The 24,389-nt window shown below is 47.4% G+C and overlaps 2 protein-coding genes across 10 annotated transcripts in view; one reads left to right on the top strand and one right to left on the bottom strand.

The window, feature by feature from the left end:
• GLYR1 (glyoxylate reductase 1 homolog) overlaps nt 1-18,413 on the bottom strand; it is a 28,201-nt gene extending 9,788 nt beyond the window's left edge. For 2 of the 7 annotated variants that reach the window (XM_040973399.1, XM_040973400.1), the window contains exons 1-10: nt 18,342-18,404; nt 17,354-17,390; nt 16,319-16,398; nt 8,742-8,880; nt 7,959-8,201; nt 3,368-3,454; nt 2,514-2,570; nt 1,781-1,831; nt 1,615-1,688; nt 179-278 (exon numbers count right to left, since the gene is read on the bottom strand). In XM_040973399.1, coding sequence (XP_040829333.1) covers nt 179-278; nt 1,615-1,688; nt 1,781-1,831; nt 2,514-2,570; nt 3,368-3,454; nt 7,959-8,201; nt 8,742-8,880; nt 16,319-16,398; nt 17,354-17,390; nt 18,342-18,379 — 906 coding nt within the window. In that variant the 5' untranslated portion in view covers nt 18,380-18,404. Of the gene's footprint in view, nt 1-178; nt 279-1,614; nt 1,689-1,780; nt 1,832-2,513; nt 2,571-3,367; nt 3,455-7,958; nt 8,202-8,741; nt 8,881-16,318; nt 16,399-17,353; nt 17,391-18,341 lie in introns of all 7 variants that reach the window. The other 5 variants (XM_040973401.1, XM_040973403.1, XM_040973404.1 and 2 more) reach the window with 3 other exon arrangements.
• The window catches only part of UBN1 (ubinuclein 1), a 29,849-nt gene continuing 23,549 nt past the window's right edge, over nt 18,090-24,389 (top strand). For 2 of the 3 annotated variants that reach the window (XM_040973396.1, XM_040973395.1), the window contains exons 1-2: nt 18,090-19,248; nt 22,725-23,009. In XM_040973396.1, coding sequence (XP_040829330.1) covers nt 22,764-23,009 — 246 coding nt within the window. In that variant the 5' untranslated portion in view covers nt 18,090-19,248; nt 22,725-22,763. The remainder of the gene's footprint in view (nt 19,249-22,724; nt 23,010-24,389) is intronic. The other variant, XM_040973397.1, reaches the window with a different exon arrangement.

Below are 24,389 nucleotides of genomic sequence, written 5' to 3'. Positions count from 1 at the left end.
ATACAGTAGTCCTTAGACACAAGGTTACTTAAATAAAACTAAGGAAAAATTCAGTTCTTCAGTTATGCTAGCCACATTTTAAGTATTCACAGCCAGGCATGGCCAGTGGCCCCACCAGGCCAGCAGAGAGCTAACCCAGCTCCACAGCTGCCTGACAGACACCCCCCTTGAGGCTTACTTTCTCTGCAGTCCGGTTCCAGACAGTCACTGTGTGACCCATTTTTAGCAAGTTGGAGACGATGCCACTTCCCATGAGACCAAGGCCCAAAAATCCTATCCTGAAAGAGAGACACTGATCATTCCTGGATGGAATGGGAGGGACTAGAAGATGTTTTCTTGCACACAAGGCTTGCCCCTGCAAAGAAACCTTGGAGGTGGGCCTCATATGGCCAGGAATATCCACATTGTGACAAACCAAGGGCACTGCACTGAAATTGTACCTTTTATGCCATGGTCCATGAGTGTTCCTAAACTTAAGCAATCATTTCTTTCTTTTTTTTTAAGCTTGTCATTTCTTTTTTTTTTAATATGTATTTTTTAATTACATTGTATTATGTGACACAGTTCTATACAGACACTGGGATTCCCCCCATCCCTCTCCCTAGCCCTTCCCCCATGGTGGGCTCCTCCCCCCTGTTGCACAACCACAGTTCAGGTTTAGTTGAGATTCTTTCATTGCAAGCATACACCAAGCATAGAGTCCAGCATCTCATAGTCCGGTCAAGTTCAGCGGCTTCTAAGTAATCATTTCTTAAACCTTCAACTGCCATACAGCAAGTGTGACTAGTACAGTTCCAGAGGACTTCCAAATCTTGTTCTGCTGCTCTGAGGGTCTGCACCAACAATCCTATTATGGTGAGCAGGTGGACACTGGTTTTTACCTCTTCAAATAATTTCCTAACCAGCTCCCTGCCGCAGAGCTAGGCCTAGATGCTCTATAAGTCATGTCTTGATCCATGAAAGTCACGCGAACCACTTCCTCTCCTGCTGGAAACAGCCCTAGTTCTCATACCCTCTGCCAGCTTCTGTCCTCCTGGCTCTTAACTCTTTGCCCTTCCAGCTTCCCTCTTGTTACAAGAGTTGCAGCCTTCTCCATCCTTTTCAAAGGTAAGTCCTTTATCCAGGCTTTGGAATTGATTTTTTCCAATACTCAATTCTTGCTCCATGCCCGTCTTTTGTCTCTCCTGTTAACTGCCTGAAGTGCTCTCTAAGTTACAGAACCTTACAGTCCTTCTGTGACATGCTCTGCTAATCTGGACTTCCTCAGGCTGCTCCTACATGTATCCCAGAAACTGGGGGCCTAGTTGCTACCAACATGACTTTTATCTTGCCCCAGTGTCTTCTGGTTCTTATACTTCATTTCCATTCCTGGAATAGGACAATTCTTTATTTTTGACTACATTGTGTTGTTTCCTCCCCAAGTTCTAAATGTCCTCTGCAGGCTCTATGCTTGAGCCCTGTACTAACCCTCCACAATCATATCCATATCACCTGTGCAGAATCTCTGCTGCTCAGGCAGGGCTGGAACACTACCCTTAGCTGATGCCCCTGTGGGGTCACAGGGCTCCACCCTGCAGAACCCACGCCACCAGAAACTTTTTCACCAGTTCTTACTTTTTGTCCGTGGGTGTGATGCTGCCATTCACAGCTGTGCTGTCTGCTGCCTGGATAGAGGTGGAACCGGTTTCCTAGGAACAGGAAGCAAAAATCATCACTGCAGTCTACCCATGCCAAGGTCCCAGGTGAAAAGGAAAATGGGGAGGTGTAGAACCTAACATACCTCTTCACATATTTTCAACTTCTTCGTGATTGCCTGGTAACAGACAGCTGGCTAATAGAGAGAGGAAAAAGACTGCTTGTCAAATTGAACGTTCTTTAAAAGGCTAGGACTTAAGTGGAACATTAACATTAAATACTTACTGTTGTGAAATTTTACTGAATTTTAAACAGAGTGGAAAGTTAACAGTTCTTCACACTGTTCTTTTGCTGACCATGACACTGGAAACTAGAGGCCTAAAGTCACGTGCACAGTTCCAGAGCTGGTCAGCGCACCTGGACAGCTGCCGTCTTTAACTTTCAAGCCACAAACTAACACTGGGTGCAGGCAAAGTGCAGCCTAATCCACGGCCTCACAGACCATTTCCTGCATATCTACATGGCTGGATGCTGCTCTGATCAGTGAGCGTTGGGATATGGGTGTTGGGCACACAGCACCTTCATGAGGGTTGGCTTCGCATGATGTCTTGTTGCTAATCATGACTCCAAAGTTAACTGTGAAAGTCTACACCGCACATCTGCCTGAGTTTTAAATACTTTTTACTTCTTTGTGTCTGGTTTATGTTTAATCTTAATGATGCCTAATTCTCAAGTGGGCTTACCTGGGACTTTCTAGCTCAGTGCTTTGGACAACATACAGGCCCAGTGTCACCAGCAGGGTGAGGTCACCAGGCAGCAGTGCTTTCCCTTCCAGCCAGCCCCTGACCAGTGACCAAGAGCCTTAAACAGCAACTCACCTTCTCTGTTTGGCTCAGGAGAAAGTGATGGAAATGAGGGTCTGCATCTTTAACGGGCTGAAACCAGAAAACGACAAAATAAAACAAGTTATTTTCCAGCAAAGATTACTTCCTTCTGCCTTGTAACTGGACTCTCCCTTAACTGAAACACTTCTGGGATATACATTTTTTTTTTACCAACTGTCTGGAAACTCCTTTCCGATGTTTGGTTTAGCCTTTCATATACAACCCCTGTTCCAGCCAGAGGAAAACTAGCTTCAAGTGGGAAGAAATATAGTTGCTGTTAGACTCATCTACAAATTATCCCCACACTGAGGAAAATATTAAAAAGTAAACTCACATTTTTAAAATTTGGTATTCGCGAGGCACTTAAGAAGACAAACACACTAAGCTGTATCAACTCTTCTGAATTTAGGGTTTAGCCTACTGTATCTGCTCGCAGACCTGTGAAGGTCTTGTCTCAGTGAGGTGGCATCCAGCTGTGGGTGCTGTCACACAGGGTAACATCCTACACTGCTGATCAGTGTTGTACTTACGGACAAGGGGCAGGGAGGTGAGTAAGGATTCAAGGAACTTTTGTGGCATGAACTCACTTTTGTGAAAAGCAATCCTATGTCCAGCCAGAGCAGGCATGGACAGGTGGCCAGTCAGATGATGGCAGGAGATCAAAATGGTCTAGGACCCCTTATTTTCAGTAGAAGTACTGACCCCAATGCAGGGAGAGCTTTACTTTTTAACCTCATGGGTTTCTGCACTGTTTTGTAGTAAACAAATCTCACAGACAAAAGGGAAAAGGAAAAGAGGGGCGTGCAGTTCTTCCCCAGCAGCCATGCTGCCCCAGGACGGCTCTTTACCTCGCTCACTGTCGGCTGCCATTTAAACGCGGCCATTGATCCAGCCATCATCCCCTTCACGGTACTAGACTCAGGGATGGTGAGATCCTACAGAGGGAGAGGAAAAGCATGAAGAAGTGTCATGAACTAAACCCCTAGGATAGGCATGGTCTGAGTGTACACCTAGGTCAGCAACTCACTCCCCATAGCACAAAGGACGCCTCTGTTCTCCATTCTTCTAACAATAAACTGTTTTACATCTCAACTGCACAGGGTGGATTAGTCCAATTGTGGTCTACAGTGAGAAACTTTCTTACTGCATATACACAAGCTTCACGTAACTGCTGAGCCTGGTCCAGGGAGGACCTAGTCAGATGGAGCAGTTCCTTTTCCCAACAGCCTGGTCCACACTGCTCCTGAGCAAAGAGTCACCAGTCCAGTGAGGAAAACATCTGGTCCTGTATTGCACGTCCTCCCATGCTTCCTCTTTGCTCTGTGCAGCCAAAATGGCCCTTCTCAACATCTCCATTTGGACACCTACCAGGAGTCCTGATATGCACACCCAACTCTTGACTTTGGGTCCCCAATCTGTTCTTTTTTTAAATTTATTTTTCCCAATCTGTTCTTCCTGCAGCCCTCCCAACCTCAGATAATTCTAACAGGCACCCTGGAGTAAGCAATGATGGCAGCATTACACTCAGGTGCCTAGGCAACCCCTTTTTACCATCCCTGCTATCAACATCCAAATTTAGAACACCATCATCTGCCACTTGCACAGATTAAAAAAAATCTCCCTGCTTCCACTCTGGACTCCTACAACTTATTGCTACACAGCAGCCAAAGTGATCTCCTAAAAAGTCAGGTCAGACACCTTTCTGCCCAAAATTGGCTTTCACCACACAAGGTGAATAAAGAAGCTTCATTTCCATGGTCAACAGGAGGAGGGTCCTACAGTGCCCTGCGACCCCATGCTGATCTCCAACCTTGTGTCCTCATATCCATGAAGGCCTTCACACACGGCTCACAGGCTCCCTCGAGATCTCACTGGAGCCTTCTGTGGGGCTTGGTGTGTCGCCCTGTCAGCTGCAATACTTCCCAGGGATGGTCTCCTGAAGTGCCTAGGACATCTCCATTTCACAGAAGACAAGACTGAGGCACTGATGGCTTAGGTAACCTCATCACAGAGTTACTAGTTAGTGTTGAGACAAGAGTTAAACTTGGGGAATTTGGCTCCAGGATATGTAATTTTAAGCATGCTTGAGTAAAGAACTGTATCAGTTTTGCCTGTTGTGTACCCCATGCTGGGAACTATCTGACACAAAATCAGGGTTCAATATTTATTGATAAAATGAGTACATATCTCTCCCAAGGGCTATGGTTTGTTTTTCTTTTCTTTTTTTTTTTTTTTAAGATTTATTTTATTTTTATTGGAAAGTCAGATATAAAGAGAGGAGGAGAAACAGAGAGGAAGATATTCCTTCTGTTTATTCACTCCCCAAGTGGCTGCAATGGCTGCAGCTGTGCCAATCTGAAGCCAGGAGCTGGAGTCTCTTCTAGGTCTCCCACATGGGCGCACAGAGTCCCAAGGCTTTGGGCCATCCTTGACTGAAGCAGGGTGGCCAGGATTGGAACTGGTGGCCAAATGGGATACCAACAAGTGCAAGACATTGGCTTTAGTTGCTAGGCTAACATGGTGGGCCCGTGGGCTGTCCTTAATGTTGCTTCATGCCTGTCTGGTCTATAGTAGAGGTGTTTAGGAAACACCTGCTGAGTAAAGGTCTTGGGGTAGGGGAGAGACCAGCATTGCCTGGAAGAATTCTTTTCAACCATGGACATATTCCCTATCTATTCTGTCTTATAAAGCAGTCTCCTGCTACTTACACCTAACAAGTGCCTAACCCAAGGCTGCATTTATGTTTTTACTTTTCAATGGCTACTGTAGCCAGGGGCAGCAAGAGGTCCTGGAGACCTGTCCAAGGTCATGACTACTGAACAAAGGCAGCCAAGGCACCTCCAACACCAGCATGGGATACACAGAAGGCTCCAGCACCAAGGAAAGGCCTTGACTCCCAAATGGCTGCTCTGAGCCCATCTGGTTGTCGGGAGAGCCACCGCCTGACCACCCTACTTCTTTCCCTCTGTGTGGTGGTTCTTAGCTCAGTACTAGGGAAAAAGAGGCCCCAAAGAGCGTGGGAGCTAGACACAAAACCCAGCCTGGACCTTCTGGCATGTAACTGAGACTTCTGCTATCAAGATCAGCCTTTGTGTTAATCCTCATGGGACAAGAGATTATACCCATAATGGCATTTGTCTGGCACTCTGCCTCCAAACAGCCTGAGCTACGGCTCACAGTTTCTGAGAGGATCTGACCAGCCAGGTGACAGTCACTATGGCAATAAACACACACATGCACTGAGATCACAGAACACACGAGCTCATAAAATGTACTGAAATGCAAAGGCCAGACTTCTTGAGAGTCTGATGGTGCGGCGCTGAAAGGGCTTCATTCTCTCCCAGAGACACAGCCTGCCCTCTCCTGCTGACACATCCTTTTACTGCAGGCCAGGCCAAGCCCAAAGACCAGGTGGAAAATCAACAGCAGACATTGCTCTTGGGCTGAAAACCAGACAAATGGTACTACCCTGAAATCAGTAACTCAGACTCAAGGGCCCGGAGCCTGTGCTGGGGCTGCACTGACAGGCTTGCCTAGCTGTCATGCATGATTGGCTCCCACTCATGAAGCAAATGGAAGGACTGCACATGCCCAGCATATCATAGGTAATGTTCTGATCACTCAGTCCATGTTCCTCACTTAATCCTCGCAACAAGCTGCCAGGCACAAATGATTTACTATTCCAGCAACCAGATGTTGAAACCAAAGCTGCAGCAAACCCTGGGGTCAGAGATCCAATCCCTCCTTTGCACTTCTCTAGCCAAAAAGCAGATTCTCCTGGAGAATCACTCAGGACCACCCAGGGGATGCTGAGATGCTTGACCTAAGTCACAAGGCTGCATGAACTTGGAAAAGGGATAAAACATGATGTCCTTGATTCCTTCAGGAACTAACTCAACAGCGCACTCTCGGCGAAGCTCCCCAAGCACTGCAGTTGGCTGCTTGTCTAACCCTTCTCTGCCCTTGGGCTCACAGTCGCCCAGGGAAGCCACCACCTCCACACTCACTGTTATTTGCTTCCTCAGTCTAAGGTGACCTAAGGTGAGAAGGACCTTCTCTAACCCTGAGCCACAGGGAAGCAATGCAGCTCAGAGAGCTCTTCCTTTAAAAAAGGAACAAAACCCATAAAGCGCATATTTTGGAGTAGCTTCTGACATTCAAAACTAGGATATTTTACATAAAATCTATCTGTGATCCCAGCTTGTCTTAGAAAAACTTGGGTATCCTGGCAATAGTTGGCTGAAATCCCACGGGCTGAGAATGACCTCCACAGACGCCCAGCCACTACCTGCCCTCTGGCCCTATGTGCTGAGGCAGGTTCAAGCTGGACAGGCACACACATAATCCATTTTGATTCCAGTCTAGGTAGCTTCACTTGTTTCCATTCCTGCCCAGTCTCATTGGCATCTGAACCTGCTAGCTGTGCTCTGATGGCTAGTGTTTCATCACAGTCTTACTACCAACTGTCTCTGTATTTTCCAAGCTTCTGTTCCCGTTCCCTGTTGTGGACACAAGACCACCACTCACATCGGAATCCTCCTTCCCTGACATCCAAGTCCGGGCCCCAAGCCTGTCAGCACACAAACAAAAGCATCCCCCTTCCACATAACCATTTCTTGCCAGGCCTTCTACCTCTTGCCCCGAAGCATGGCATTCTTTGTGGAGCAACCTCTACCCTTCTTACCTTTTTCTTACTTTACAAGACAACTCCTCTAGTTTCACAAACTAGATTCCTTCCTAGATAGGAACTTCCCAGGTCTTCACTTCCAGTCCTAACTTAGGTCCAAGATTCCCAGGCTGTTGAAGCCTGGCCTAAAATTCAATACAATCAAAGCAGCATCAACTCTCCTTCCTGTAACAGCAGCTCCATCTCCTGGCTCCTCTGCCTTTTAAGAAGTCATTGCCATTTCCCTAGGAATGACACAAACTCATCTTTCTTTCCCTTCTCATTCATCACTATGGTACCCAGTACCACACTTTCCTTTGGACACTTCCGTCCAATATCTGCTGTCATTCCAAATGAATACACATCTACTGGACTTTGAGCCATTCTTCTCTGTCTTCCATGACTGACGCACGGCTGGGAGTACAGTACCCAGGTCAAGACCGATATTCCACTCTCAAGTAGACCTCAAGGGACCCCACAACTCCATGGCAGCGTTGAGAATACTTTCAACAGCACCATGCCTGAGGTGGGCAGTGCCACCATCTTTGGAACACTTCCCTTTTCTCATGCTAAGCATTTCCTCAGCTGGCCCTAGCATGCTCTTTTGGACTGCCTACCTCATGCCAGCACCAAGGCCATCTCTCTTCTGGTCTCCAGAATTCTTTAGGACAGCACCTGGCATGGGACTCTATGCCCACTCCATAAGCATAAGCTCAACTCTGTTTACACAAAGGGACATCACTAATCCCAGAAACTGCAGGGAGAAAACCAACCTTCTCATCCTTTGGGGGCCGACCCCGCTTCCGGGGACTTTGCTCTTGGGCTCTTTTCAGAGGGGATTTGGAGCCTCTCTCTGTAGAGCCTGAAGTCACCCTCTTCTTTCCTTCTCCCACGTTCTTCTTCACCTTCCCTTCATTCAGGCTAAGTTTGCGCTTCTCATCACCTGAGTTTGGCCTACTTCTTTCCTCACTGGAATTACGCCGATTCTTGTCATCAGCAGAACTGTGGGATGATGTCTGAAAGTTTAATAATAATAATGATAACCACAACAGCTGCCACCGCCAACAAAACCACCACTGACCTGGGCCACACATGGCTACAGGCTCTGGATGTATCATCCTCTCAACAGCCCTAGGAAATAGGTTCTGGGGTCATCCCTACTCACATTCGGGAAAGAACAAAAATCAAGTTACTTGCCCAAGGTCCCAAAGCCAAGAAGCAGGATTTGAGCCCAGGCTGGTACATGTGTCAGTGGGTGTGCTCCTTGTCTCTGAGCCATCAAAGGGAGAATAGCCTGTGCTGTACTTTAAAGCTGAGCTATTTCTCCTGAATCCAAGCCACTTTCCTAAAAGCAACAACCGAAGCCCAGAACAGCGAGAAGAGTGCAAGGAGCTCAAGTTGACAAGCAAAATGCTGATACCTTAGACAGAAACAGCTCTCTCTCCATTAGCATCTTGTAACAATGGTTTGGGGTTTGGGTTACATTTCATCTGCTAATTATTGTGCAAAAATAATGGGTCTGGTGTCAACAGAAAGTGAATGCCAAGATCTCTCACCTGGTCTTTCCCCTTGGCTCTCCTGAGGAATTCTTCTACGGCATCCACAGCCTGCTGGAACCGCTTGCCCTTATTAATCTTGATCATTTCTTCTTTGTGGGCATGATATGGCTTGAGCTGCTCCACTTTGATCCAGGCACTAGCAGAAAACAAACAAGGAAGGGTAGGATTCATGCTGCCAAACAAATGGGCGAGGACCTCTCCAGTACACAGCACCCACTGGATTTAACAGGACTTTGGAACAGGCCAGATGTTTTGCAAAACATGTTATCAGTCATCCCAAACTTTGGAACCCGAAGTGTGCTTTCTTGAAATAAGTCATGCCCAACCACCTCAAACCACAAACCAGAGCACTCCTGATGTGAAATCACAGTGTCGCAGGCTCCTTATTACCACTCTTTTTCCCCAACCATTAATGCCCAAATAAGCCTTGCTGCACTTGCTGAGGACAGAAGAAACCTGAGACCTCTCCCCGTCCTCTTCAGACAGCTCAAAAGGCTCCACAGGGGTTCCCAGCAGTCAGGGTACCTGGCAGCATCACAAGCAGGATTCCTTGTAAGGAAACACTTGCTGTGCACCAACCATGCAAATCACATTTACCATCTGTCCATCACCTGAGACGTGGGGCTGCGACCAGAACTGAAGAAGTCCAGGATCTTCAAACATCTAAGAGATAGTAGCAGCCACTAAGCTTTTCACAATCGGTGGTATCCATGGCTACCACGCCACATAAAACACAGAACATACAGCTTGGAACGAGTACAGTGGTTACAAAAATCTTTAAAAATGAGATTCTCCTCAAGAGTGTAGACAGGAGACAAGACACCTCTGATATTTAAGTCTGAATCCCTATCACTGATGTGCAACACATGAAAATGAAGAAATGTAGTTACCATTCTGGTCTGAACAAATCTGCCACGTCCGGCTTTCTGGGTTTCCCAAATGATGTTCAGCTCACAGAATACAAATGTAAAAGAGGAGATCAATGGCTTGGTCAGGTAGCCATTAATTTATACATGTTTTACCCTGTAAAACTCACACGTTTCATAGCATGACCTTCAGAAAAAGCAGATCAGGTTAGACACAGAAACTGGGGTACCTCACTAACTTAAAAATTTTCTTCTGTACAGAAAGCTACAGAATATTCAATATTAATCGTAAAATGGCTAACGTCTGTACACAAAATGCCAACTGGACTCTGGGAGTTGTGCAACACAAGCAGTTGTGATGAGACACGGCAGCCTAGCACCACCAGCCTGCAAGAGCAAGACAGACCAGTAGTTGGAGGACAGGTGCACCACTTGGTCTGGCACAGTGAACAAGTTAGTTTCCAGCGTGTGCCAACGAGTCTGAGAGAAAAGGTGTAAGGACCGCTGGACTCCATTAACTCCTGGTAAATGCATCACTAAACTGACTCTTCAGCCTTTCCATGTACTTATCAAAAATTCAAAAGAGACTGGAATGAGACTGGTGTAAAGGCAGACTGGTCGGAAGGCTGTACTAACCGGTGGCTCAGAGGTAACACATGTTCTGTCAGAAATGGAGCTTAAAGAGGCACAGCCCTCACGTCTGGTGTCTGCCTTCTAGGAGCCGAGACTGCACTCCTTCCCAGAACAAGAGCAGATCTCAGGAAGCCTCTTGAGATGGGACAAGGGCCTCGCCGACCATGACCCCTGCCTCCACTTCAGCCTCATATCAACCTCTGACTCACAGGGAATGGAGGGCGAAGATGCCTGTGGAGGAGGAAGTGCCAATAAACCAACACCTATTTTGCTGCTGACGTGTTTGAAATGTATTACTGATTTCTGCCAGATGGAACACAGCAGCCAGAATTACATTCACCCTACAGATAGTATTCTGAGATACTAAAATGAAACTTTCCTGTCTAGAACCACTTCTGAAACATTAAGACAGGTGGCTAAGTGAAGCAGACAGTGTAAATATGACTTTAAATGGATAAATGCAAGAAACGTTAATCTGCTTGGGGAACTGATATACTGTCACATCAGATAAATCAGCCCGCCAAAGCAAATCAAACTTAAATTATTTTGGCTATTTCAATAGAATTTCTCTAAAAGATACACTGCAAAACCTCCCAGTTTTATTCATTTAGCTGAGATGCAGAAATGGATGGTGGGGGGAAGCACTAGTGTGACATTATACTCCCCTGACGGTTCACTCCTCAAATGCCTGCCATGGCCAGGGCAGGGAAGCTGGGAACCCCAAACTCAATGCAGGCCACTAGCAGTGCTTCCCAGAGTTGCACCAGGAGCTGACTTAAAGTCGGGAACTGAACATCTGCACTCGGATGGGGAGTCTTAAGGACAAAATCCTCCACCAAAGCTCTCCGTCTTCTTAAAGGAGGGGTGCTTTTCCATCCTGTAGCGGCACATGAGCTGGGCATGGAATGCAACTGTGTACGTCCAGAGGGCTACACAGCCGACTCAACCAGTGGATGGGAAGGTGCCAAAGTGCTCAGCTCTGTAAGGCTGCTGCTGCTGTTGGGTTTTATGGAAAAGTTTTGTCTCTTCCTTCAGCAGAGGCTGAATGTTCTTCGGGCATTTAGCTAAGTGCAAGCCAGCAAGCTGGAGAGCAGCATGGCGGTACACTGCTGGTAAACCATGATGCTGAGATTATGTGTCATTATGCACAGATTATGTTACCGCTGCAGGGGTACACGACAAGAACACAGCCTAACTGGATGGGTGAGGGATGATAATGAGAACTGTTACAATTTTCAGCTTTTTGTTTTTTGAACCACAAACACATACTTTTTTAAGAAAACAACACATCACTACTCCATGGGCCTCTGTCACAGAACACAAGCTTGTTCTGACTGTCCCTCAGAGGGTTCTGCTCACGAGTCCTTGAAGTCTAGGGTTGCTCTGGGGCTTAGTTCTCACCTAGCAGTTGGTTTAACTGCATCTGTAACACATCCATGCACAGCAGCTGGACCCTGTGGACTTCCCACATGATCTTTTCACTGACAAACACAGAACTGCCACTAAGTCACTTTGGGGGCAGTCCAGTAAAAATAAATTCCAAAAAGTTGTACTTTCCCCTTAAATGAAAATCATATACATTATAGACATCAGTCTACAACCTCCCACTCCAATTGCTATACAAATCTCAGCTCTCTCAAACACAATGATCTGAGCACAATGTCCAAGGTGAGAACAAGACGAGATTAAAAGCTGTGGGTTTGATTCATTTGCTGGTAAAAACATGGAAAGAGGCTATACAGATCACTGAGATGTTACAAATGTGTCTAATTTATTCAGAAGGTATTAGAAAACACACCTCTCTCACATATCAAGAACGTATCAGTTAATTTCAAGCAATAATTACCTTAAAGGAACTAAGATTTAAAATAAGATTAATTTAATCTTTGTTCCTAGAACCTGGAAATATTTCCAACTGCTTGATGATGCCTTTAAGCAATATCTATGCAATGTGGTAGTCACTGCTTTTTGGGCCAGTCCCCGCAATTCTGCATGACACCTGCTCTTGCAGTCCATCACACAAGCCACAAAGGAAGACTCCAGCAGGAGATGAGAGGCTTCAGGGAAAGCAGACACTAACCAGGCTCTCTAGGACAGCTACTCCAACTCTGGCACAGGAACACTGCTTCCTCACTGTGACACCTGGAACAGTGGTCCTGACCATCCACTCGGCTCAATTTTCCAACTGCTCCATGGTGCTGGACGTATGGAGGGTGAGACAATCAGGTGCCAGGTGAAAAGAAAACTGAATACTCAAACAGTTCCAACCTCAAAACTTGAATTACAAGTCAGATTTTCCTACAAGGGTTACTTTTGCCACCAACTCTGACAAGACACACTCAGTCGGATCTGGCCCACCTTAGATATATGTGGATATCAACAGCACTTAAGGCTGAGGTCTTCAACATCTTATCAGGGAAACCCATCGATCCCTAGCCTCCCAGTTTTTTCATCTGTGAAAAAGTAAGAATCCAAACAATAAATCTATCCATTTCCTGAAAGAGCTTCTGTGAGGATTCACTGTGAAGAACTGCTCTGGAAACTGTTACCATTTTGCAAATCACTTGCTGCTCGCCCACAATATTACCTGAATCGCTGCTGGTCAGTCTGCAACCTACACTAACACTGCCTTCACTCCATCATCAACAGACACTGAGAGAACTCTGGAACCCTGAGCCTGGTCGCTGCTGAGACAGACACCCACCGTCAACCACACCAGTCCAAGGCGGTCCCTGATGCATCTGACACTTACCCTTTGTTGGAGCTAGCAAAACTATGCTGAAGTTATTTTTCTTTTCATATTTTTTTCTTAAAAAACAAAACAAAAACAAAATTTCTAAAAGCATCTGTAGGCAATTTTACCTTGGTTATTTGCCTCAGAGTGCTGAACCGAGTTATCTTATTAAGTCCTTCTCTCACCAGGGACCATGATTAGGCAGGTCTGGCCCTCTCTTCCTCACAGGATGTAAAAACAATTCTCTGGAAGATTGGAGTTACTGTGTATATCTTTTCATAAGGAACTACTCTCTTTGCTCTTGCATAAGGGTTCATGCCAATATAAAAACATTGTAACTGTATACATACTCTCCCTTATTTGTTCAGTTTTGCAACTGAACATCTCTGAACCTCATATTCCCCAGGAAGAACCCACGGGTTAGGCCACCACTGGTAGGGCCCAGTAACAGAGCACAGTCCCTGGATGTGCCAAGCTCACACGTGCTTCTACTTGATGTCAAATGGTAAGGGAGGTTCACCACTTACAGCTCAGTCCTTCCTAACTTAGTTCTCATTCCTATAAAACCCTCTCAAAATGTTTCATCCAGTGCTTCTCCCGTTTATCCTAAAATGCAGCCCCATCAGACTCCACTCACAGTTCCCCTCACTGAAATATGAAGCCCATACATTCATGAATTCTGATCATGCTTTTTTCAGTCTTCGTTTTTGCCACTGCAAGAGGCCAAATTGTTGTTCACTAGATCCCCTTTTAAGTTCTCGACTAGTTCTACCCAATTCCTACAGAAGCACAAAACCAACAGATTACACATACTATTTTATAGTCAAAGCCTTTTTGGTCAAATGCCATTCCTGGCTGACAATCTTAAGAATCTCTAATTCTCAGGGTCTTCTCTTTTGAAGCACACACTCTGCCCTTGCCTCCCGGCACACCGACAGTGTATGTGTGTGTTGCCCACAATTTTCTTTACTTATGAACACTTGTTTCTTACCAGCATTGTTCCTCTCTTGGAACAGATTTATACCCTGACTAAATGTCCGCTGCGCTCCTGCCATAAGCCAATCCATAACAAAACTGATGTTACTTTTCCTTCATAACCACGAGGCAAGAGGTTATCACCTCCTGATGCACAAAAGGATATTGATGCTAAGAAAGGTGACACAGACTGCCCAGGCCTTACAGCGGGGGCAAGTGGGATCTGAATGTCTGTCAGAACAGCAACAAATGCAGAGCTCTTTCTCCGCTGATTCCACACACAACCTCCTCTGAACTGTCTGTCCTGACACGTGACTGACCGCCTGGAAGGTGGGTACTGCAGCACTCACTTATCTAGAAATTCCCTGCTCAGAGTGTGGATGTTCAACCCTTACTTGCTGGATGATCTCACGGAATCCATGCTACTACAGTGTGGCTCTGGCCACTCCAGACTAGCTGACCCCCATGAAATCCTGCCAAGATAAGGATGGTAAATTAGTTTAGGATACAGAGTTGAGGGCTAGGTATATTTGTACTGGGAAATTAGACATACTATGTAGGCACTAAACTGCGAAGAACACCGTTATCCAAACTAAATGAACAAAGAACAGTACAGAAAGGATCTTCACATTATGTTTGCTCTCAAAGGGTGAATATTTTAACCGTCAGTATTGCATTTACTAAGAAATGCTTTTCTTCAAATCTAAAGCTGTATTTTTCTATAAATATTGTGAAAAGTAACACAATATTTAAAACAAGAAATCAAGCCACACAGTTAGACCCAAGTAATTAACTTGAATGAGGGAGAAAGCTAAACAAATCACACAAACCAACACAATCTTCCCCTCTTTGTGACTGTGTGTGGCTTTGTGTCAAGTCAAATAGTCTCAAAGTAGTAGTGCTGCCTTCTTTAACTTTTTTAAAAAAGATTTATTTTATTTTATTGCAAAGTCAGGTATACAGAAAGGAGAAGAGACAGAGGAAGACCTTTCGACTGATGAGTCACTCCCCAAGTGAGCACAATGGCCAGTGCTGTGCCGATCTGAAGCAGGGAGCCCAGATCCTCTTCCAGGTCTCCCACACGGGTGCAGGGTCCTAAGGCTTTGGGCCGTCTTCCACTGCTTTCCCAGGTCACAAGCAGGGAGCTGGATGGGAAGCGGGGCTGCCAGGATTAGAACCAATGCTCATATGGGATCCCGGCGCGTTCAAAGCGAGGACTTTAGCCACTAGGCCACTGCACCGGGCCCTGCCTTCTTCAACTTTAGCAAACATCTGGTAATAAAGCTTTACTACTACAATGTTAAGTAAAGTCACCTAGCTTTTGGGCCCGGCGCGATGGCGCAGTGGTTAAGGTCCTCACCTTGCACGCCCGGGATCCCATATGGGCACCGGTTCTAATCCCAGCGGCCCTGCTTCCCATCCAGCTCCCTGCCTGTGGCCCGGGAAAGCAGTCAAGGACGGCCCAAACCTTTGGGACCCTGCACCCACGTGGGAGACCAGGAAGAGGCTCCTGGCTTCAGATTGGCTCAGCTCCAGCCGTTGCGGCCGCCTGGGGAGTGAAACATAGGACAGAAGATCTTCCTCTCTGTTTATCCACCTTTCCAATAAAAAATAAAATAAATCTTAAAAAAAGTCATCTAGTTTCACAAAAAAGGATTCAGCAATTACTTATACTAAGAGAAATAAAATTTTACTTTGCATTATATGTCTCATGAATGAACCACAACACTTCACGGGCATGAGAATCACATACAGTTCTTACTAAAGAAACTGCCAGTGGGGCTTAGCATGGTAGCCTAGCAGCTAAAATCCTCACTATGCATGCACTAGGATCCTATCTGGGCGCTGGTTCATATCCTAGCTGTTCCACTTCCCTTCCAGAGCAGTAGAGGACAGCCCAAAGCCTTGGGACCCTGCACCCCTGTGGGAAACCTGCAAGAAGTTCCTGGCTCCTGATTGGTTCAGCTCTGGCTGTTGTGGTCACTTGAGGAGTGAACCAGTGGATCTTTCTCTCTGCTTCTCCTTCTTTCTGTAAATCTGACTTTCCAACAAAAATAAATCCTAAGGAAAAAAAAAAACTGCCAGTGAGGTGGATAGAAAAATAGGTGATCAATTATCAAAAATGTTGATCATATTTAGAAGGTGATAAACCCTAGTTCTTACCTAATGGCCACTGTTACCGGCCAGGACAATTCCCACAAGGTGAGGATAGTACCTTTTGTTAAGTTTTGAAACCAGAATGATGTGCCTATCTCATCTACTGCAAGAAGACTGAACTAAGGAGCCCCAGAATACTTTCAGAAGTAACTTGTACTCAGATACGAAATAACAAAAGCAAGGCAAAACTCCTGATAAATATTACTCACTGGTCTTCTGTTCCGAAAAACTTGACAAAGAAACATTTCTTTCCACGTGGTTTCTTCAAGTCTTTGGGTGGATTCACAATCTGGAGGGCAAAAGGGAAAGATGGGTTGAAGGAAACAGCCCTCTGCCAGGCAGTAACCTTCCATCCCTGGAGAGGAAATAGCAGCCCGCTAGGCAGTCATTTTCCACACCTTGAAAGTGGAAAGAAAAAAAAAAAAATGCTTGAATAAGAACCCAGGGACCAGTATTATCCAAATCTGGTACCTTTCTGCTGAGATACATTGACCTTTGTGAATATTCTACCATAACTAGAATGTAACACATTGTCCAGTAGACACAGTATCCCTTACTAGCAGTTAAAACTAAGAGCCACATGGACATCCACCCCAACCCAGATGTCTGCAACTTGACTCTGTCCACGTGGACGAAACATACAGGCTATTCTTCAACATATTTCCTGTGCAGGCAGGGTTCAGACAGAGTATGAAAAATAGAGAGGACAACTAAGGCATGGAGAACACCATATCACAAAGAGTCTGAAGACATTTCCTGGGCTTCTAGCAAGTATATAAAATCAGAACATTTGGAAAGCTACAACAAATCACCTCATGCAAATCCTGGAATGCTAACTTCTGCAAAGAAGCACTGGAACAGCACATATGGTGGGGGGGGGGAGATTTAAACTTAGTTGGGACAAAAATACTTTGGCTTTTCAATAGACTACATTTAGATCTCTCTTCCTGAAGAATGTACTGATTCATTTCCATCTTCTTTTGTTAGACTTTAGCATAGAGCAATTAAAATTAGAACTGATTTCTGGGGTTCACAAAATATCTTTGACCCAAGAAACAAATGCTGGCTGCAGGTTACATGACCTCATTTCTATTACAGAAACCTTTCGTAAAAGCACTAACACTGCGGACGGTCCCAGCTAGTTCACGCTAGAAACTGAGTGGAGGGCATCGTTCATTCCTCCTCCCCCCCCCTTCTCAAAACCCGCACCTCGGGGGATCAGCCTTGGATGGCAAGACACTCACCTTTCCCGGCCAAGGAGGATACCGGCCGAGCTTCCCCCTGAAAGGCAACATAAAGAGTCAGAACTTGCCCTGGAAAAGCCAGTTCATCTCCTCCAACCCACTCGCACTGTCATTTATTTTTCTCAACCTCAGTTGGCAGCCTCCGGCACCAGAACAAAAGCTGGCAGACTGGGGGTAGTTCTTCGAGTGGCCTCGCAGGCTGCTCGTGCACGGGTGTGCATTCTTGTGCTGACGAGCAAAACTGTCTGAGAGTCGCTTCGTGCTGAGCCTCCTCGTGACCGCGATGGGGGTGGGGACGGTAAACACAGACTTCCCCTTTACCAGGTCTGGCTTAATTCACCGGGAGACCAGCCCCCAACTTTTTGACAAACGCTAACGGGAGCTTTCTCTCCTAGGGTGGAAAGGCTAACCACGCAGCTCCGAGGATGATGACATGCAGTCCCGGTTCGGACGGTCTCCGGGGACAAGGACCACGAGAGGTAACCGAAGAAGGACGGCATGGGGGCACTGCCAAGTCCCGGCTCCATTTCTCCCCGAGACAGCGCTTGTCCAGCCATCCGGACCGGTCGAGTTCAAACCAAACACGGATTTTGACGGGCGAGTCCGGAGAGAGATGACGGCCCCCCTTCCCGTCCCAATCCGGATCTCAAGGCTCTCCAGCCTCGGCCAAGACCCCCTCCGGGACCCAGCCTCCTCGGAGCCTTCCTTTTACGGTGGCCGCTGACACCCGGGCCCCGAGGACAGCCCTCGCCCAGCGGCTCTGGGACTGAGAGCCGAGCCCTATGAGGCCACTCTCGGCCTCTGTCCCCCGGGGCTGAACTGCCCCTTCCGCCCAGCGTCGCTCGGAGAGCCTGGCACCTCGTCTTCCCCTTCTTGTCCACGGCCTGAGGCGCACAGAAAGGGAACTCCAGGATTGGCCGCAAACTCTACACTTAGACAGTCAGCTCCCGGACGCGTCTCGCTCGGCTCCGGTCGCCCGAGGACTCACCACACCAAGTCGCCGAGCCGCAGACTCACAGTCGCCATCTTACCACCCAACCACCGCCGACGCACGGGCCGCCGGGAACATCAGGTCGGCCCGGCGCCGCCCATTGGAGTGGGTTCGGCCACGTGACAGGGACTTGCTGTCATCGGCCACGCCGCCGCTCCGACGTCACCGCGCCCGCCGGAGCTTATTGGTCGGCCGAGCAGCATGTGACTCGGGCGCCTCGGTCTCCGCGCGCCGGAGCCCGGAGACTCCCGGCTCTTTCCCCCTCCCTTCGGCTCGTGACAACGAAGAGCCCGCGGTCTGAGGAGGCGACGACGGCAGCGGCGGCGACGGTGCGGCCGGGCAAGCGCGGGAGGCAGTCGGCTCTGCGGCCCGCCTCGCCCCTGGGTTCCTGGACTCGGCCGTCTTCCTCTTTCGGTGCTTCCGTTACGGCCGTTAGTTCGGCGCGGGGCCCGGGGCCATTCTAGAACCCGAAGCGCCTGCCGGCCCCGTCGCTGCTCCCGGTAGCTGCCTCCTGACGGGACTTCGGTGCGGCCTGGAAGCCAGCCTCCCGAGCCTGGGGCCGCGTGCCCGGCCGACTCCCCCCGGCCGCAGCCCGGGAGGCCCCGCGGCCGGGGCGCGGCGCCGGGGCGCGCTGCTCGACGGCCAGCGTCGGAAGCCGTGTCCGAGCGCGGCAAGTTGTCCTACGGCGGTTTTCGAGTTGTTCCGCGGACGTCGAGTTGGCATTCCTCCGCTTCCTGCCGGGCCGGCGCGGGACCCCGCCATGGGCAGCGGTACTGGCCGGCCGGCCGGCCGCAGACAGGGCTCGGGAGCCGACCGCTAGCCGCTCTCCGCCCGGGACCGCGGGGCCGGCATGCGGACCCCCGCGGAGGGACGTCTGCGGCCCGCGTCAGCACTGGGGACCCAGGTGCGTAAGGCGGCGGGGCCGGGCGCTCAGGTGGAGGCTCGCTTTAGTAGAGCTTGTTTTTGTTTTGTTTTGAGAAGTTGTGGCAGCCGGAAGACCGGACGCGGAGCGTGCTGCAGGCGCCGTCAGCCCGAAGCCTGCACTGGGCAGCGTGGGCTGCGGCGTGGGGCCGCGGACTCTGACAGCGTCCAGTGCCCGGACTTGACTTGGCCAGCTGGCTGCCGGCGCTCCGGGGTGAACCACATCCCATTTGCTCTTGGGAGCCCGGCTTCCCTGGAGGGCCCTGGATGAGTTTCTGGGGCGTGCGATGTGTATGTGTGTGTGTATGTGCGCGCCTGTGCACACGCGCGCGTTCAGACAGACCTACGGGGAGTGATAAACCTCACACGTCCCCGACCAAAACATTCTTAGCTTTTTGAAGGATTGCAGCCTACGGCTTGGTTAAAAAAAGGATGAACATTGAAGTCACCTAGAGGTATTACCAGAGAAAGAAACAAAGCCTCTCTTATCTAAAGTTCTAGCCAATGCAATATGACAGGAAACAAAAACGAGAAGCATGTAAAAAGATGTTGATTTGTGCGCATCGTGGGCCTGCCTATTGTGGAGGAAAAAATTTCAGGGTTTAGTAAAGGATTTATGAAGTTAGCATACACAATTAGCTTTTGCTTCAGCAATAACCAGTTTGAAAATGTTAATAGCTAAAATGTAAGAACGTTTACATTAACAAAATATGTATCAACTATAGACATGACTAGAGGGCCCGGCGCTATGGCCTAGCGACTAAAGTCATGGTCTTGAATGCCCCGGGATCCCATATGGAAACTAGTTCTAATCTCAGCAGCCCCGCTTCCCATCCAGCTCCCTGCTTGTGGCCTGGGAAAGCAGTCAAGCAGTCAAGGACGGCCCAAAGCTTTGGGACCCTGCACCCACGTGGGAGACCCGGAAGAGGATCTGGGCTCCCTGCTTCGGATCGGCACAGCACTGGCCGTTGCACTCACTTGGGCAGTCAATCATTGGAAGATCTTCCTCTCTGACTCTCTTCTCCTCTCTGTATATATCTGACTTTGCAATAAACACAAATAGGTCTTTAAAAAAAAATAACTAGAAATACAAACTAGCATTGTACTGCAAGTAGCACTTGTGGTTTTGTGAGAAGAATATTTTTGTGTGTAGAGCAATATTCAGCTCATTAAAGTATTTAAACTTATTTTTATGCCTTTTAGAGATTTAAAAAAATATATTTGTATGCTTATTTAAAGGCAGAATTAGGGAGAGACAGATCCTCCTCCTGCTGGTTCATTGCCCAAATGGCCGCAGCATCTTGAGCTGGGCCAGTGTAAAGCCAGGAACTTCTGCCAGGTCTCCCACACTGATGGAAGGGCTCAAACCGTTGGGGGCATCCTCCACTGTTTTCTGAGGCATGTTAGCAGGCAGTCTGATTGGAAAGGAATCAGCTGGTATGGTACTCAAGCCAGCACTCATATGGAATACCAGCAACTTTACCCATTTGTTAATTTAGCCTTTTGTTTATTTAGTAATTGAAGAATATGCAAACAAAGATAGTTGATCTTTAATTTGTCATTTTATTATTTTTTTAAAGATTTTGTTTTTGTTGGGAAGTCACATACACAGAGAGGAGGAGAGACAGAAAGGAAGATCTTCCATTCAAAGATTTTCCTTCCCAAGGCTTTGGGCCGTACTTGGACTGCTTTCCTGGGCCACAGGCAAGGAGCTGGATGGAGAGTAGGGCCACCGGGACAGGAACCAGCACCCATATGGGATCCCGGTATGTGCAAGGCTAGGACCCTAGCTGCTAGGCTACCGCATGGGGCCCATAATTTGTCATTGAATTATTTATTTATTTGTTTTTATTGCAAAGTTACATATACAGAAAGGAGAAGAGACAGAGAGGAAGATCTTCCGTCCCATGATTCACTCCCCAAGTGACCGCAACAGCTGGTGCTGTGCTGATCCGAAGCCAGGATCTAGGAACTTCTTCTGGGTCTCCCACGCGGGTGCAGGGTCCCAAGGCTTTGGGCCGTCCTCGACTGCTTTCCCAGGCCACAAGCAGGGAGCTGGATGGGAAGCGGAGCTGCAGGTATTAGAACCGGCTCCCATATGGGATCCTGGCACATTCAAGGCCATGACTTTAGCCACTAGGCCATCATGCTGGGCCCTGTCATTTAATTTTTAAATGTTTAGATATTCCATCTTTGACAGTGGTTCAATTAATGCACCAGTGTAGGAAATTGTCTCCTTAAATAATGAATTATTTTTACAAAATTAAACTCCCTTAAATATTTTAAACTGCATTTAAGGTAACTTATCTTTTTTCTCTGGAATACTTTAAAGTTCTCAAGAGGTGAATTTATTAACGTGATAGTAAAACCTTTTCAGTGACTTAAGTAACTCATATAAACAGTGTGTAAATACATTATGTCCTTTAAACATGGAAATACTTTAGACCTTAATTGCATTTTTTAAGCATTTCAAATATAACCGATGAACGTTGCATACTCTAGGTATCTGATATGATCCTGTATGTTAAATGTAGAATCAGCAGGGCCAAAAAGGATTATTATTATTATTTTTTTTAATTTATTTATTTTATTGGAAAGGCAGATGTACAGAGAGGAGGAGAGAAAGAGAGGAAGATCTTCCGTCCAGTGACTCACTTCCCATTTTGCCACAATGGCCGGTGCTGTGCTGACCCGAAGCCAGAGAGCCAGGACCCAGGAACTTCCTCTGGGTCTCCCACACAGCTGCAGGGTCCCAAGGCCTTGGGCCATCCTCGACTACACTCCCAGGTCATAAGCAGGGAACTGGATGGGAAGAGGAGCTGTTGGGACTAGAACCAGTGCCCATATGGGATCCTGGCGCATTCAAGGCGACAACCTTAACCATTGCGCTATCACACTGGGACCAAAAAGGATTATTTAGTTAAGAATTAAAGAAACTCTCCCAGCTTATTGTAATATAGTGAGTTCAACTTAAAAAGTTAGATGAGATGAATACTTTGTCAGACTGTATGAGAGATCTGGTTGGAGAGGGCACGCTAGAACTAGGCGAGGGGCTGGCATTGTGACATACGGATTAAGCTGCCATCTGCAGCCCTGGAACCCTGACTGCTTCATGTCAGGTGGAGCTCCTTGCTAATGTGCCTGGGACAGCAGCGGATGATCCTAGTGCTTGGGCCCCTGCAACCTTGTGGGAGGTTCTTGTCTCCCAGCTTTAGCTTCAGCTGTGGCGCTTGCAGGAGTGAACACAGTGGATGGAAGAACTCTGCTTCTCTCTGCAAAAATCCACCTTTCAGACAAAAATCTTTAGAAAACATATAAAGGAAAGCAGCTGATGACAGTTTAAAAAGCTTAGCAATGGATTATTGACAGAGAAATTCTAAACTTAAACCTGTGTAATTGAATGAGAAAGTAGTGATTTTGTCCCCTTGGTTTGACCTGGCAACTCTTGTGTGTTAACAGGAATCATGCAGTGACACCTGCTGAGACCTGGTGGTAGCCATGTCGGAGCCCCACAGGGTCCAGCTCACCTCTCTCCCAGGTTCTCTAAATCCTGCATTTTTAAAGAAGTCTCGGAAGGAGGAGATTGGAACAGAGCCACATCAAGACTGTGAGCCTGCTGCAGCAGCTGTTCGGATCACACTCACACTCTTTGAACCGGATCACAAACGGTGCCCGGAATTCTTCTACCCAGAGCTGGTCAAGAATATACGAGGAAAGGTTAAAGGCCTTCAACCTGGAGACAAGGTAGGTCCAGTGGAACCTGGAGTCCTGCTGCTGGCCCAGGCCTGGGTGTCTGTGCATGTGAAGGACTTCTGGCAGGGAAGCAAGGCTGCCTGAAGAAGGTTGGGTGGCCCCAAGATGGAGCAAGCCCAAGTTTGTTGGTCCTGGCCCTGGGCATGATAGGAGAGAATTCTTTCTAGAACTTCTCTTTAGATTTATGTTAGAGAAAAACATACAATGTTTCTAAAGCCAATATGAATTATGGCTAGTCAGTATAAATAAATAGCAAATTTTTTCATGCCAGGTGTAAATGAAACCAATCTGTTTGATCTCATGCTGGAATTCAGTGCTAGACTTTTGGGGTGTTTGAAAACAATGATTTATTATTATTTATTTTTAAAATTTATTTATGTTTGAAAGAGTGAGAGAGAGGAACAGAGAGCTTGAGCCCCCCATAGGGCCGGGCCAGGCCAGGCCAGGCGCATTGAATGTGTATGGGTTTCCACATGGGTGTCAGGGGCTCAGGCGGTTAGGCTGTCTTGAGCTGTTTTTCCCAGGCCTTTAACAGGGAACTGAATCAGAAGTGTAGCAATTAGGGCACCAACCAGCCCCTCTGAAATGTTTAAAAATGGTGTTTGTTGTTTTCCAGAGGTTTTCTTCACTCTTTAGTATGAAACTTTGAAACTATAAGACATAGTAGCTGCTCATCACCTGGCTTCAGCAATTCACTAACATTTAAGCTTTTTTTTTTTTTAAAGATTTCTTTATTTTTATTGCAAAGTCAGATATACTGAGAGGAGGAGAGACAGAGGAAGATCCTCCATCTGATTATTCACTCCCCAAGTGAGTGCAATGGCCGATGCTGCGCCAATCTGAAGCCAGGAGCCAGGAACTTCCTCCAGGTCTCCCATGCAGATGCAGGGTGCCAAGGCTTTGGGCTGTCCTTCACTGCTTTCTCAGGCCACAAGCAGGTAGCTGGATGGGAAGTGGAGCCGCTGGGAACAGAACCAGCACCCATATGGGATCCCAGGTCATTCAAGGCCAGGACTTTCGCTGCTGGGCAATCTTTCCGAGTCCAATTTAAGCATTTCTGATGAAGTTTTTATTGAATTACATATATTAGAAAAGTGAACATGTTTAAACACATGGCTTGATAAATATTCATGGACTCAACACGTCCCTGGAACCTGCACTTGACCAGGACTCAGGACCCAGAACCCTTCCTCCCAGGCCCTTGGCAGCTAACAGCTGAGGTCACTTCTGTGTGTTTTTTTGTACTTTATGTTAATAGGATTAGTTAATGGCTGTAGGAGATAGATGAAGAGCAATTTTAACCCTTTGCAGTAGGTTAGGCTCTGAAGAAAAAGGTAAATTCAGCTGCACGTTCAGCATTCTGGTCTCCAG

The sequence above is a fragment of the Ochotona curzoniae genome, unplaced genomic scaffold (assembly GCF_017591425.1).
Source record: "Ochotona curzoniae isolate NIBS_2020 unplaced genomic scaffold, NIBS_Ocur_1.0 contig_2321, whole genome shotgun sequence".
Taxonomy (NCBI): domain Eukaryota; kingdom Metazoa; phylum Chordata; class Mammalia; order Lagomorpha; family Ochotonidae; genus Ochotona; species Ochotona curzoniae.
The sequence above is the reverse complement of the archived record's forward strand: the minus strand, read 5'-3'. Positions and strand labels throughout refer to the sequence as shown.